The sequence below is a fragment of the Macrobrachium nipponense genome, chromosome 40 (assembly GCF_015104395.2).
Source record: "Macrobrachium nipponense isolate FS-2020 chromosome 40, ASM1510439v2, whole genome shotgun sequence".
Classification (NCBI taxonomy): domain Eukaryota; kingdom Metazoa; phylum Arthropoda; class Malacostraca; order Decapoda; family Palaemonidae; genus Macrobrachium; species Macrobrachium nipponense.
In genome coordinates this window covers 13,578,924-13,592,465 of record NC_061101.1, presented here as the reverse complement: position 1 = coordinate 13,592,465, position 13,542 = coordinate 13,578,924, and the positions used below count along the sequence as shown (strand labels likewise).

The window sequence follows — 13,542 nt, the reverse complement described above, 5'->3', positions numbered from 1 at the left end:
GAAGAACCAAGTTGGCCCACAGGTTAGCAGTCTGATGGGCGAGGTAAGAGATAGCTCTTCCTCCAGACTGGCACAGTCTCCTGAAAGACGCGTCATCTTCGAGAGCAGAGCTCCCAGAGCCGGCCGCGACTTTGGATATTGTGAGGGACCACAAATCCAGCCAAGAGACTGCCTGGAATGCTGCCATAGCGGTAGATTCCAGGGCGAGTGCCTCCTGCTGCGAGAACCAGAGGTTCTCTGACAGGAGCTGCTGCAGGGACACACCTGGAGTCAGCCTCGCTAACTCCGGGTTAACCTGTTTCGGCGGTATCGGATCTTCCGATGGCACATAGAAACGCCTCTGACGCTGTAGGGGTGGAAGCAGCTTGGAAGACCAACCGGACTTCAGCGAGTCCTCTCGCCCTGAGACGAGATTCTCCACCTGGTCCAGGACCGAGTCTGCAAGCTCTGATCGCGGCAATCCCACCATCATTTTGGGTTCCCTCTTCGGGCCCCAAAATGACTCGAGCCGGGACGTGGGCTCGGACGGTGGTAGCGGCGATCCTTCCGCAAGGCCATTATGCTGACGAATCAGCTTAATGACTTCTGCAAAGTTCCTCTGTATCTCGAGAGTAACTGCATCTTGAGGAGTAGGACCGTCCAGTCCCTCCAGCAAGAACAGATCCCGAGACACTCCTCCTTCAGAGGGAGGAACAGCGACAGACCCCTCACGGTCGCCTCCAGCTACTTGCGCGTACGTCCTGGCTGGTCCTAGAACCGTGCCTGGTGCGTACGGCGTTGTAGCGGGATCGCGAGAGGCGCACCCCTCGCGATCACTCCTAGGTACCTCGCTCCTCCCGGTGTAGCCCGAGGAGGTTGAAGGTACTGGAGAGGCAGACCTGACGCTCCCCCCTCGCCGATGGGAGCGGCGGTCAGGTGACCTGCTAGGCTCGCTGTCGCGGTGAGACCGGTGAGCGTCCTCTCGGCGTGTCGAGCCGCTGGTACCGGCCGAGGCTGGTACCGACGGCCGCGGGGACCCCTTCCTCGCCTCAACCCGTGGCCGGTCGGAGACCGTCACGTCTACCCGAGCAGCCGGCTGGTCGCTGCGAGAGCATCCGCTGGCCTGGCGAGAGTCATCTGCACGACTCTCGCCAGTCTTCTGCTCCGCGCCTCGGTCTGGACGGCGAGCGAGCTCGGGCGTCGAGACTTTGGCTGGACGGTCTCCCGCGGGAGACCGTCCACTCGGTACTTCTCGCAAACGAGAAGCCGAGGCGGATCCTGGTTTAACGGCAGAACCGCTAGTACCAGGCGAGGAAGTGCCAGCCGAAGCTGGTACTCCTCTGGTCCCCGTCTTCTTTGCAGAAGGAGAGATGGGCCCTGTTCCCGAGGGCACCGGAGGACCAGCAGAAGAGCTCCCCGAATCGCCTGTGCGACACGGGCCCTCAGAAGGTCCCGAAGGAGCCTTCTTAGGGGGGGAGGAGGCAACCTTCTTCTTCTTCGGCTTGGAAGCCTTGGAAGTCGAAGGGGAAGAGGAGGCAGCAGACGACGAAGAAGACGATGAAGACGACGACGACACCTTCCTCCTCTTCTTCGTCAGGCTTCGCAGGACAGACATCAGGTCTTCCATCCAGGATGGAGCCGGGGCAGTTGCCGAAGCAACAGGGCCCGACTGCACCTGTCCGGAAAGACCTGAGCCTGGAGCAGCACCACCAACAACCGGAACGACAGGAACAGGTACAGGAACAGCAGGAACAACAGGAGCGACAGCGTCTGGAACAGCGGGAGCGGAAGGCACAGCAACAGGTACGGCAGGTACGGCAGCAGCAACAGGGGAGCCAAGCATCTTGTCGGCAGCTACCTGCATTCTCGGTACTGGCGGCAAGTCTAAGGGAGAGCTTTTAGGGCAGCGGAAGTCCGGTGTCGGCAGCACAAAGAACCCAGGTGGCGGTGGCACGGTTCTCCTTGACACGGCAGCGAGAGGTCTCTGAATCGCAGCTGTCGGTGTCACCGTCGTCACATGAGGCGTATAGACCAAATGCGGCAGCATGCCATAGGCCGGAGTCGTGATCGTAGTAGTGGTACTGGTCACCACACCATGTGTGACCACTGCCGACCCCGCCAACCGCTGGATTAGCCCCTGGATGCTCGGCACTCCCTGCAATCCCAGCGACTCCCACACCTGTCCCAGGTCGTCCTTCACTGGCGGCACACCTGCGGAAGCAACAGTCGGGTGAATTAGAGGGGTTCCCTCGCGCTTGGGGGGAGACGAACCCCACCCAGAGCGGACGGAAGACCCCGAGTACAACTGTACGTCCGGGTAGCGAGCGCCCTCCTCCACACTCGACGGATCAAGTGAGGAGAAGGACTCCGCTATCCCCCCGCAGGGGAAGGCGCGAAACGTGGGGGCTGACCGGGGGGCAAGAAGGAAGACGAGGTATCCGTTACCAAAGGAGTCGCTGAAGAGCTTTCCGACGACTCCTATGTAGGCCTACGTCTCTTCCTGCCCTTGTACAGAACCCACTGCACCTCGGACCAATCAACACACATTACACATGGTTCGGCTCGGGAGCATTCTCGCCCCCGACACCTTGTACATAATTCATGTGGATCCACATCCACAAAGGAGCGAAATCCGCCGCATTTACGCCCCTCCAGCCCGGGACACACACTACGGGCGACCGGGGGGCGCGGCGAAAGCTCCATCTCTTGATCCATTGTTTATTAATCAATGTGATAAACAAAAATGAAAGTATTGTACTTACAATCTCATTCAACACACAAACAAACCAGAAAGAGGGCTGAATTGAAAACCAAAGCATACGACGATTGGCGGGCAGAGCGATGACGAACACGTCAAGTCACACCACGGCCGAAAGCAAAAGTGATTTGTTTACCGCGCGACGATCGGACAAGCAGTTAACTACCGTTCTCCCCTTGTTCGAAGCTTACGACCGTTCCAGCTGCCGCTAGCTACTTCCTATTGTTAAAGGACCGATGGTTTGTATTACGTATCGGAACAACAGACATGTACTTACGTATAGCCTTGCACATACACACACAGTAAGAGAGAAAGAATAAAGCCTTCATGCAGTGAAGAAAACAAAGCATACGACGAGAAGTGGGCAGAGAGGCGAGCAACACGTCTAACCACCAGCACGGCCGAAAGCAAAGTGACTCTTCTCCTCGCAGTTGAGCTGACCGCCAACTGCCGGACAAGTAGTTAACTACCGAACCCCCTTGTTCGAAGCTTACGACCAGTTCAGCTGCCGCTAAATACCTTCCTATTGGTAAAGGACCGAGGGTTTGTATAATTATCGGAACAAAAGTGAGTTTGTATATTAATTGAAAAATAAGGACAAACCTTTGTTTAGTATTAATATCAAACACCGTATATGCATAATTATTTAAAACACAAAAAATAAACCAAAAGGATCCCACAATGAAAAAAGATCAACAACCAGTCAGCCGGAGCTCATAAACACACGTCTTCATCGGAAGACGGCCAAAAGCAAAGTGGAGTGTTTACATCCGGGCAGGGTAGCCTACCCCACGGTAGTTACTGCCTAACCACCTTCTTCAAGATTCAACGACTGTATTCCAGCTACGCCGTAAGTACATTCCTTATGTTAAAGGACCGAGGGTTTGTATTACGTGTCGGAACAAGTAACATTTAAAACTTTTAAAGTAAAAACAATAAATACCAAACAGCACATTGTAACATCAAAACATGACGTCCATTTACTTTCAAAGCTGTGTACCTATTAAGTTTCTAGTTCAAACAATGCAAAAATTAATGTATAAAAAGCTCCTAAAGGCTTCAACTTGCCATACACTTCCACAGACAAGAATAACCATGTGAAAAAGACAAAAATATGATAAAGACACATTTCTTGGCATACTCCTAAAAAAACAAGAAAGTATGTTACAGACCATTCAAGAAACATTTAATCTGAGATCAACGAGAACTGTACAACTTAAAAGATTTCACTTTCTAATTAAATGCCCCAAATACAAATGATACGTTGTAAAGACAAGAAGTCTTAAGTGTCAAAATGTGCATGGTCAAATTTCAATTATTCAAAGGGACACAACTACATTTTTTTTTTCAAATAAAATAAAGACCTGCTTGTACTGTCTTTCCTATTGCACAATATGTGCGTGGTCACTCAAAATGATGTGAAATTAAATGCAAACATTCAGCGTGACTTTAATTTAGTCCCAAACACCAATAGTAATTGTTCTAACAACACCAATACACTGGAACTGTTTAACCTACAGTAAAAGGTACCCCTCTCCCCATAAGGGGAAGTGTGTATCTGCCTTCAATATTTTAAAAATACAGAAAAAAATAATGAAATAAAGGCTTAAAAATATGCTACAGGTAATTTCTCAAGACAATTCAAGATACAGATCTGACACTTCATATTTGAATCATCTCTCACCTTCCATTCGTGCACACAGCTTACCGTTGGGGCAATTCTTATCATTAGCTGCACTGACTTTGTCCCTGTAAGGAGTCACAGAGGTCTTGCCTCTCACAGAGAGCTCTGTCACTTGCTGGAAGGGCTTGACCACGTGCTGGGCCACGAATTTGAGCAGATTCAAATACTTCATCTCTTCTTGTAAAAATGTAATTACCTGCGTGTTATAAAAAAAAAAAAGGTGCTATAAAGTAACTGATTTTCAGTAAGCCTGTATAAAATCCACCACAATGACTCCTTTCCTTTCAAACCAAACTGGTCACGTGGTGCTATATTTTAGACCTAGTGATAAGACTCGAATAACCCTGAAGCATATTCTAGATTTTTTTGGACTGTCAAAATTCTACCCTAATCAAAAGCATTCAACTCTTAAACTAATAGCAAAATTATCCATTTAGAGGAATATGACATACAATGAACTACTGACTAAGCAATGTCAAAGGGACTACTGTCCTTGGTGAACCATGAGTACTACACCACACCTCCCTTCTTGCAAGCTCAGCAGAGATCCTTAGCAACATAAACCTATCATATTCATATCACTGCATCAATGGAAAATTTAGTTAATACAAATCTCCCACCTTTGTTACAATTCCAAGTCTGCCATTCCTACCAAAAGCACTCGCCAAGCTAATGCAATTAACTATTTCTTTTTTCTTGCAAAATGCATGAACTTCACACCACTTACTGTATCATCTTTGGTGCTACCATGATTCCCAAATAAACTATTATGTACAGTTGCAAACCTAATGGTTAAATACTCAACAATCAGCAATCATTCTTTACATGAAACTCACATCCTTGGAGTGGCAGAAAATGCATTGTACAATGGTGTTACCAATAATGCATGATTCAACAATTAGAGTACTTTACATACATGACCTATTTGCATATGTACTGTATAGTATCATATAAACTAGTACGTACGTACAATGCATGGTTACAATACGTGCTACGGATTTATGACAGAGTATACTACACTATACATGTTGATGTAATGCAGTGGAGTATGGAATAAAATGCAGCGTATGTTTGCAGGATAATGTGCACGATTATGATTAAGTCCACATACTTTAATGTTTTGCAAATGTACAATGCACATTAGCAAAAAAAAAAAAAACAAAAAAAAAAAAACAAGATGCAGTGCACCTCGTACAGCAAATGCATACCTGAGGGTGCATCTCGTCAGATGTACAAACAACACTGTCACACTGGCACAGAACGGATCTGCAACGCATTGCCGCATCCCCAACAGGGATTTGCTCCACAGTGGTCGTTTCTTCCTCTCTAAAAATACACACAGATTATAAGTTATGACAAATACTCCACCCCCAAAAATTTATCACCAATTCATCTTATACAGCAAAAAGGCATCAAATAATGTATCATTAAATGCATGAAGAGGACACAAAAACTAACCATTCCAAGCCTCTACCATGAAGAGATAATTACCTCAACTTCCCTATGTAGTAAACGAGCCCATCGACCGATATAATGATCAAAAAGTTATCGCCCGATGCAAGATCCCTTACTAAGGCTCCTTCTGGTAATTCCAGCCGTTGGGGAGTGCCGACAGTGGGCTCAACCTTAGTTGTAGTAGAGGACTTGTTTGGAGATTGGTTATTTGCTACATCATTGGTCTGCGTTCCTCCCGAATGACTTGAAAAGTTTTCTCCCCAAACAAATACCTGAGAGAGTACCAAACAACTTTAAAATTTCAGAAAGGAATAGGATGTAGATTTAAGATGTAACATAAAGGACCACTTAGTGGATTGTTTCTTAGCGCAAACCATATCTCAATAAAATTATGAGAAATTGAAAATATCCTCTAAAAATCACAATTTTTGAAAGTAAATTGTATTTTCCTAACTATACAAACCTGAGGTCCTTTACATAAGGAATTACTATCAGCGCCAACTGGACCAGTCGTAAGATTTACTAACAAGGTAGTTCGGCAGTACTAACTACTTGTACGACGGTCAGGAGTCCATTCCGACTGGAGGTAAACATATCACTTTGCTTTAGGCCCAGGCACAGAGTGAGGGGTGGCATGAGGTGGGATTATATGTAAAGGACCTCAGGTTTGTATAGTTAGGAAAAATACAATTTACTTTCAACAATTTTTATTTGCTCCGACACGTTATACAAACCCTCGGTCCTTTACATAAGGAAGACTCACTTATTAGTGGGAGGAATCTGAGTCTTGTGAACAGACTAGTGTTCGCCCAACCTGGGTTCCCTCCCTCGTTGTAAGAGCAAAGGGGGGAACCTAGCCTCTGCCCAAGATCAGTGTGCACTGCAAGATCAGTGGTCAGACTTCTGGACCAATTCATAAGAGGGAGGCAAGCGGACCTCTTATGATTAGCAAGCAAGAACTAAAGTCCTAAGTAAGAAGCCCAATATCAAAATTTTTGAAAGTAAATTGTATTTTTCCTAACTATACAAACCTAAGGTCCTTTACATAAGGATTTACTTTCGGTGTAGCTGGAATTGTGGCCGTTAAATTCTTGAAAAATGTGGTTAGGCAGTAACTACCATGTGGCAGGAGGGTAGGCCAGTCTGCCCGGATGTAAACACTCCACTTTTCCTTCCGGCCCAGGTTCAGATTGAGGGGTGGCATGAGGTGGGCATATATGTAAAGGACCTCAGGTTTGTATAGTTAGGAAAAATACAATTTACTTTCACAAATTGTGATTTGTTCCTACACGATACACAAACCCTCGGTCCTTTACATAAGGAAGACTTACTGATTGGTGGGAGGAATATGAGTGAGCCTCTAGAACTGACTGGAGTTCTGCACACCTAGGCTACTCCTCCTGGTCGTAAGAGCGAGGAGGAGTGCCCTGCTGCCTCTGACAACTTGGTCTGAGTATAGGAGCTGCATGATCAAGAGTCGGACTTCTGGGTCTTTTCGAAATGAGTGAGGAATCGTAACTCATCCGAAATTGGGCTATGAAGAATATTAGAGTCGGAGGCATTAATGCAAAGTTCTGGGAAGGATTTGCATTATTGCCAGTCTCCTTCCTCCCCTTGCTAGAGGAAGGAGCAGGATTGCTTCTATGATTCTGATAAAAAACATAGAAAGGATTCTCTATGTGTAAACTTACCGCATCAAATGCCCGACCAGCCAGTGTAAATTCGAGTCCTATCCTCAACCCGAAGGAAGAGGAGTGGAAGGACGAGGTGGGCATGGTCTAGGTATAATATACCTAGGCCGTAGAGGTGGGGAAGGTGGAGAGGCCAGTCACTCTTGCATCCCTCTTACCTCTAAAACTGCACACCATAGGCGAGATGCAACTTGTCCTCTTGAAGGAGCCGGGTAAGCAAACACAACCTGTAAGCATCCACCACCAATCCAAGGAAATGAGGTTCCAAGGACCTGTGGGCAGGTCCGAAGGAAAAGAAAAATATGGTCGCAATGAGACCTTATCTATCTTCCTGTCCGACATATTCTTCAGAGTGATGAAATGTACCCATCCACTGGGCTATCCAACTGCAGCGAAGTCTCTCACGGTCTCGTAATATCCGCAGTTGATAAAGACACCAACCTCCCATGGTGGGTGTTGATCCTTATGGGTACAGGAACACGCCAATAGGACAAAGTAATGACTGATCTAGACCAACCAATACAAAGACCACAGCGTAGCTCATGACAGTCTTGGACTCTTCAACAGCTGCCGCCTGACTGAGCTCAGTGTGAGCCATCATTCATCCGAGACGTAGTCACATGACACTCGCCTTTTGAAGCGTTATGCCGAGAACAACCATACAAATTGTCTAACTTGTTCGCCACCAATGTTGAAAGACGAGATAATGATTCTTTCAAGGCACGCACCCATCAGACGATAGTCAATTTCCTTCTAGAGACCAAGGTCCCTGATGGCAAGACAAGTTCTCATAGTAGTTGAATCTCAACTAAGGAGGAACAATACTATACGCTGGTGAAAGACTAAGGTGAATGCAGACCTACATCTTCACAGTTGAATCAAGAGAAATAAACTCTCAAGATTTTGAACATAGAAAAAGTCCGTCGATGACACCAACCAGTGAAGACAGCTTTAATCCCTGTTGTTTACAGAGAAGTGAAAAAGCTTAACCGCTATTTCATTGCTGTTCGGTGAGAAAGTCAGAGTTTGCAATGAAAGTGGAATGTCTTTCAGCAATGAAAACACAGGGATTGTACTGCCTGAAGAACCGCTTCTGGTGGGCTGGATCAGGGAGGACATTTCTATTTACCTTGGAAGCAGAGCTGGCAGGGCAGAGAACAGGCGAAGTCTTCCGTTACTCATTTACAATTCGGGGTGAACAAAGAATAACTGCACACCTTACGAATTACAAAATGTATATTAGAAGACAAGACAAACTCAGATTGTCTGAAGAATATCATTCTGCGTCATCACAGCTGCAGGTGCAATGACGTGGAAGACTAGGCTACAGACTTCTGTTACCATGAGGTAAACAGAAAGATGATAACGAGTCCAGTGAGATATCTGTCTGAAAATTCTCGCAACGGCAAAAGGCAATACAAGAGAGATGGTCATACACATATGCGAGAATTCCAGCCAACCAGACACCTAAGTCTGTAATTGCTGGGCAGAGATTCGAATCAGTTGTCAACCTCAACAGAGAGACAACTGCAACCCACATATCTCGGAGAGCAAGTCGTACTGGCTGAGGCAAGCTGGCAGCGCCGTACACCGCTAACTCTCACTACACTCATCATCATCCTAAGTTGCCAGGTATTCCATTCCATAAAGGAATGCGTTTGGCTAGAACCATTGAGCGCAAAAAGATACGCTAGAGCATTTGCATTTTAACCGAAATAGGAGGGAAGAAAACCCTCCTATTCGGTGAACGCAAATGCTGTGGTGCTGTTATAACCAATACCACTAGTATCTCAAAATCGAAACCGGTAACTCTTGGGAGGCCTGCAAGGCAGTCCCGAGTTGTAGGTCAATTAAGAGAAGATACTATTCGTCTCGGTCACATACCCGTAGAGTTAATTACAGTTATGTCCCTACTACTCGGACAATTGAACTGATAACAGAAGCATGTCGCGAGAGAAATATACATAATATATTTTCTGGGCTCAGCTCGTGTCGGCCTATGAAAGTATCCTTAATATCATTCTTTCTAGGTAAAATTAGCCTAAAATTACCAGAGAAAAACAAAATTAAGAAAATGTCAGTAAAACTGACTCGCTCACTCTTAAAAAGAAGTGTCGGTATGATATAGGGGCGAGTGTGGAACACTACCACGAGACAAACACCAATTAGAACTTCCCTATCAAAATCCCCCCAAGAGAGAGCTGATACCAACGGGCGATGCAGCCTCTACTACTACTACTAGAGGACGCCACGGACAGCAGCGCCCCTAGCGGTCATCCTTAAATTTTAGCACCAGCGACAAGTCGCCATTTTCTTGTGCTCGTGTTTTTTCTTGGGATTATCCGATTTGGAACCATGGAACGCTCTGCTATCGCCACGGCTAAGTTAAGTAACTCATAAGTAACATTTTACTGTAATTTTATCTTCCGGGTACCAGTATTTTCCTTTTTATAGGTCAAATACGGTTCCTCGGTTGTCTCGTGGCGGCCATGCCGCCTCGTAAGAATTCCCGGTCCTCCATACTGGGACTTCTTATGCTTATGGGCTTACTTTTTCACATTCATTGTTACATCGAGTTTAGCTAGTTCAGCCCTCCTACCATTCTCTTAGCTTGGTATTTAGGGCTACTATTTTTGTTTTCGGCCCAGCATCCCGGCTCTTGCTCTACATCGGCTATCGCTGGCTCCGAGTAGGCTTCTGTTTTTCGGAACAGTCTGCCTCCTCCTGGGCTTCTTTCTCTTTTACTAACAGTGTCTCTTCCCCCTTTTTTCGATATATGATTTTATTTAGGGTGTTAGGCTAGCCTAGGTGCTTGTTCCACATGTTGGTACAGCTTGGTTCACGTGGCCCTACCACGGTTGTGTTGCTCGCGGCCTAGGCCACTTGCGGTCACGTGTACTATAGCACCTTACCCTGCCCCTTCCCTCCCTCTCTGATGTAGGGAGGAGCTGGGGGACCCCTTGGTTGTCATAACAACCTCATCGCCTTCTCTCACACTCTCGGAGGTGCCGGGGGGTTCCGCCAGCAGGGGGTATAGGGCGACCACTATGAGGTACCGGGGTCTCCATACGGGTAGTTGGTGAGGTGGGGAGGAGTAGGCCATCCCTCCCCCCTTTCCTCGCTCCCGCCGTGTTTCGCCGGGACCCCCATCCCCCCTCCCCTTTACTCAGCACCTCCCCTACGATACGAAAGGAGCCTTCCGTCGCAGCCGGGCCCCTTTGGTATAGTATATTGGCTCCGCTAGCGGGCAGGGGTGGGCGCTATGGATGGTCGATTGCTTGCCTACTATATCCTTATATCTCTCCCCCGCTACCGGAAGGGAGCTTACCCTTACCTACGCACTCTTCTAGTAGACGGGTGGAGAGAAGTTGTTTTACGTTGTTATTTTGCTACTTTAAGGATATACCCTACTATAAGATATTTTACAATGAATTGTGTATTATTATTTTCATTTTATCAACCATCCCCGCCATTTTACGTAGTGGTTTCCATTACCACCACTCCTAGTTGGTTGATTCTTGTGCCTCCGCCATTAGCGGAGCCATAGCCTATCTTCCAACCTGGTTACCACACGTATTTTAGCGGGGCTCTGGTTTTATCTAACCTTATCGCTCCGGCACCAACGGAGCATATGTTAGGCTGTAAGTGTTTACTCTGTACTCATGTACGTTTTCACTTACAGGCTACCAACTGCCAGGTCCTCGCTTGTAATGCGACGCTGTATGACCCCTGCGGACATGACGAGTGCAGGTCTCACGCCCCGTGTGCCACCTCGTACAACGAGTCGATCGTTTGGCACCCCGAGGCCTGCACGATATGCTACGACCTGGTCGCTCAGCTGGTGGATGGGGTAAGTCCATTATGAGGTTACTTATGAATTTACTAACAACTTCTAGTTCGTAAGTTTGTTAACCCTGTACGCAATTGGTAGCTAATCCAGCCTTTCTTTCAGGCTAGCGGTGTGAGGGAAGTCGCCCTCGCCACCCTGAAAGCGTGGGTGGGCGGTTTTGGAAAGAACGCCGCCAAGGGCCAGCCCTACATTTTGGATAGGAAGCTGGCCATCCAGATCTTCCCTGCGGGCAAGTCGACGGGCTACGTCGACCCCTTGTCCGCCGCCCCCGTGATAGCCGCCATCCAGCAAGAACTCCAGAATTCGTTGGGGGTCGTAGCCTCCCAGGAGTCAGTCCCGGACGTCGCCGCCCTGGACCTGAATCTCGAGCCGATGGCGTAGGTAAGTGAGGATTTGTGGTTGAGGTAGGTTTGTCGGGCGCCCAAGGTCTTTCCTTGGGCGCTCCTGGGTCTTCTCCTGTCCCTTCTTCTTCCGCCTCCTTCCAAGGCTTTCCGGGATCCGAGATCCCTAGCCGCACTCCCGCTCTCTCTGTACCTCCTAAGGAGAAGGGAAAGAGAGAACCGAAGACTTTGTCTAAGACGACTTCTAGGAAGTCGTCTTCGTCTTCTTCGGCCAGGAAGTCATCGACTTCATACGCCGACGCGGTGAAGGCTAAGCCGAGCTCTTCCCAGTCGAAGAGCTCCAGAAGCAAGGCTTCAAAGGAGAAGGCTCGCGCTACCTCCGAGTCGCTGCCTTCTCCCGCTTCCGCTGCCCCCTCTCCGGCTATGCCGGCGGGGGTGGCAAGCACCAGCTCCTGCGTTCCCTCTCCTGTCTCATCAGGAATGATGGAGCAGGTAGGAGCGATGGTAGGTTCCCAAATTTCAGCTTGGGGAACACGTTTTGAGCAGATGTTCGCACAATTGTCGAGCAGTCTGTCTCAAACTGGACAGACGGTCCAGGAACTCTCTAACAGGATGAGAGAGAATGAGGATCGGGTAGCTGGGCTATCTCAGGTTCCTCCCCAGTCTCCCCTGCATCTAGCACGGGGATTCTCCAACTTCCGCCTTACGACTCCTTGCCAGCTTTCTCTATGGACAATCCATGGAGAGTAGCGGCCTATGCTCCTTTTAAGGACGGGATGATTTCGATCCCGGAGTTTGGCACTCGAAGGATTGAGGACTTCGAGTTCTATCCTCCGGGTCTGTCACAGCCTTTCATGGGATATGCTAGGCTGACGCCAACGGCTCTTACGAGAGAGGACAAGATCTCCAAGGAGTCAGTCCTCTACAGTAGAGATCACGCCCAACGGGAATGGGTTCACTGCCTTGAGGACTGGGAGTGTACTAATACTAGACTCCAGGCCTATAAGAGCCCCTTCACTATTTTCGCGACGGAAGAGGAGGTCTCTCTTCCGTTCGCCACGAAATTGGTGGAGAAGGCTCTTCAGGCAGTCCTCAAGGAATGAGCCCGTTCCACAGTTGAGGAGAGTCGGAGTCTACTTCTCCACTCTTCCCCGCCTTCGGAGAGTTATGGGAAAACCTGCCAGCTACTTTCACGCTGGGTAAACTCAAGCCGGACTGCGCTATGGACCAGTTCGGTGAGAAGTTGCCTAGGCTGCCGGATTCCCTAATCCAGGCAGAGTTCGATGCGCGAACTAGGTTTGGCAGGTCCCTTAACTCTCTTATCGTTACGGAAATGGCTGCTCTTTCATACGCTAACGAACCGCTGTTCAAGATCCTGGCGAAATCGCAGTTTCAGACGGTTCTGTTAGACGCCTTTGACTTCTTCCAAGCCAGGAGGAACTGTCGGAAGCATGTTCTTCAAGAGTGCACTATCAGGCACGAGCCTAATAGACTCTTGGCTGCGAGCATGTGGGGAGCGGATCTCTTCCCAGAGTCCGCAGTGAACGAAGTCCACCACGAAGCTGCTAGACTCAACCAGAGCCTTAGAGCTAGGTGGGGTATTTCCTCTAAGAGGAAACAGGAATCCGTTCCCACAGCTGGCAAGAAACCAAAGAAGGCTGGTAAGAGGTTCCAGCCATATAAAAAACTCCAACATCAGCAGCAGTTTGTGCAGGCAGTCCCAGTTACCCAACAGGGACAACCTACTACATCTAAGCAAACCCAGCCTTTCCTCCTGGTGCCCC

The 13,542-nt window shown here is 48.3% G+C and overlaps 1 protein-coding gene across 1 annotated transcript in view; it reads right to left on the bottom strand.

Moving 5' to 3' along the window:
• LOC135211845 (alsin-like) overlaps positions 1 to 13,542 on the bottom strand; it is a gene marked incomplete at its 5' end in the record, with an annotated part of 77,304 nt that overhangs the window by 25,134 nt on the left and 38,628 nt on the right. The window contains 3 exon segments of the mRNA XM_064245054.1: positions 4,422 to 4,617; positions 5,630 to 5,747; positions 5,913 to 6,148. Coding sequence (XP_064101124.1) covers positions 4,422 to 4,617; positions 5,630 to 5,747; positions 5,913 to 6,148 — 550 coding nt within the window.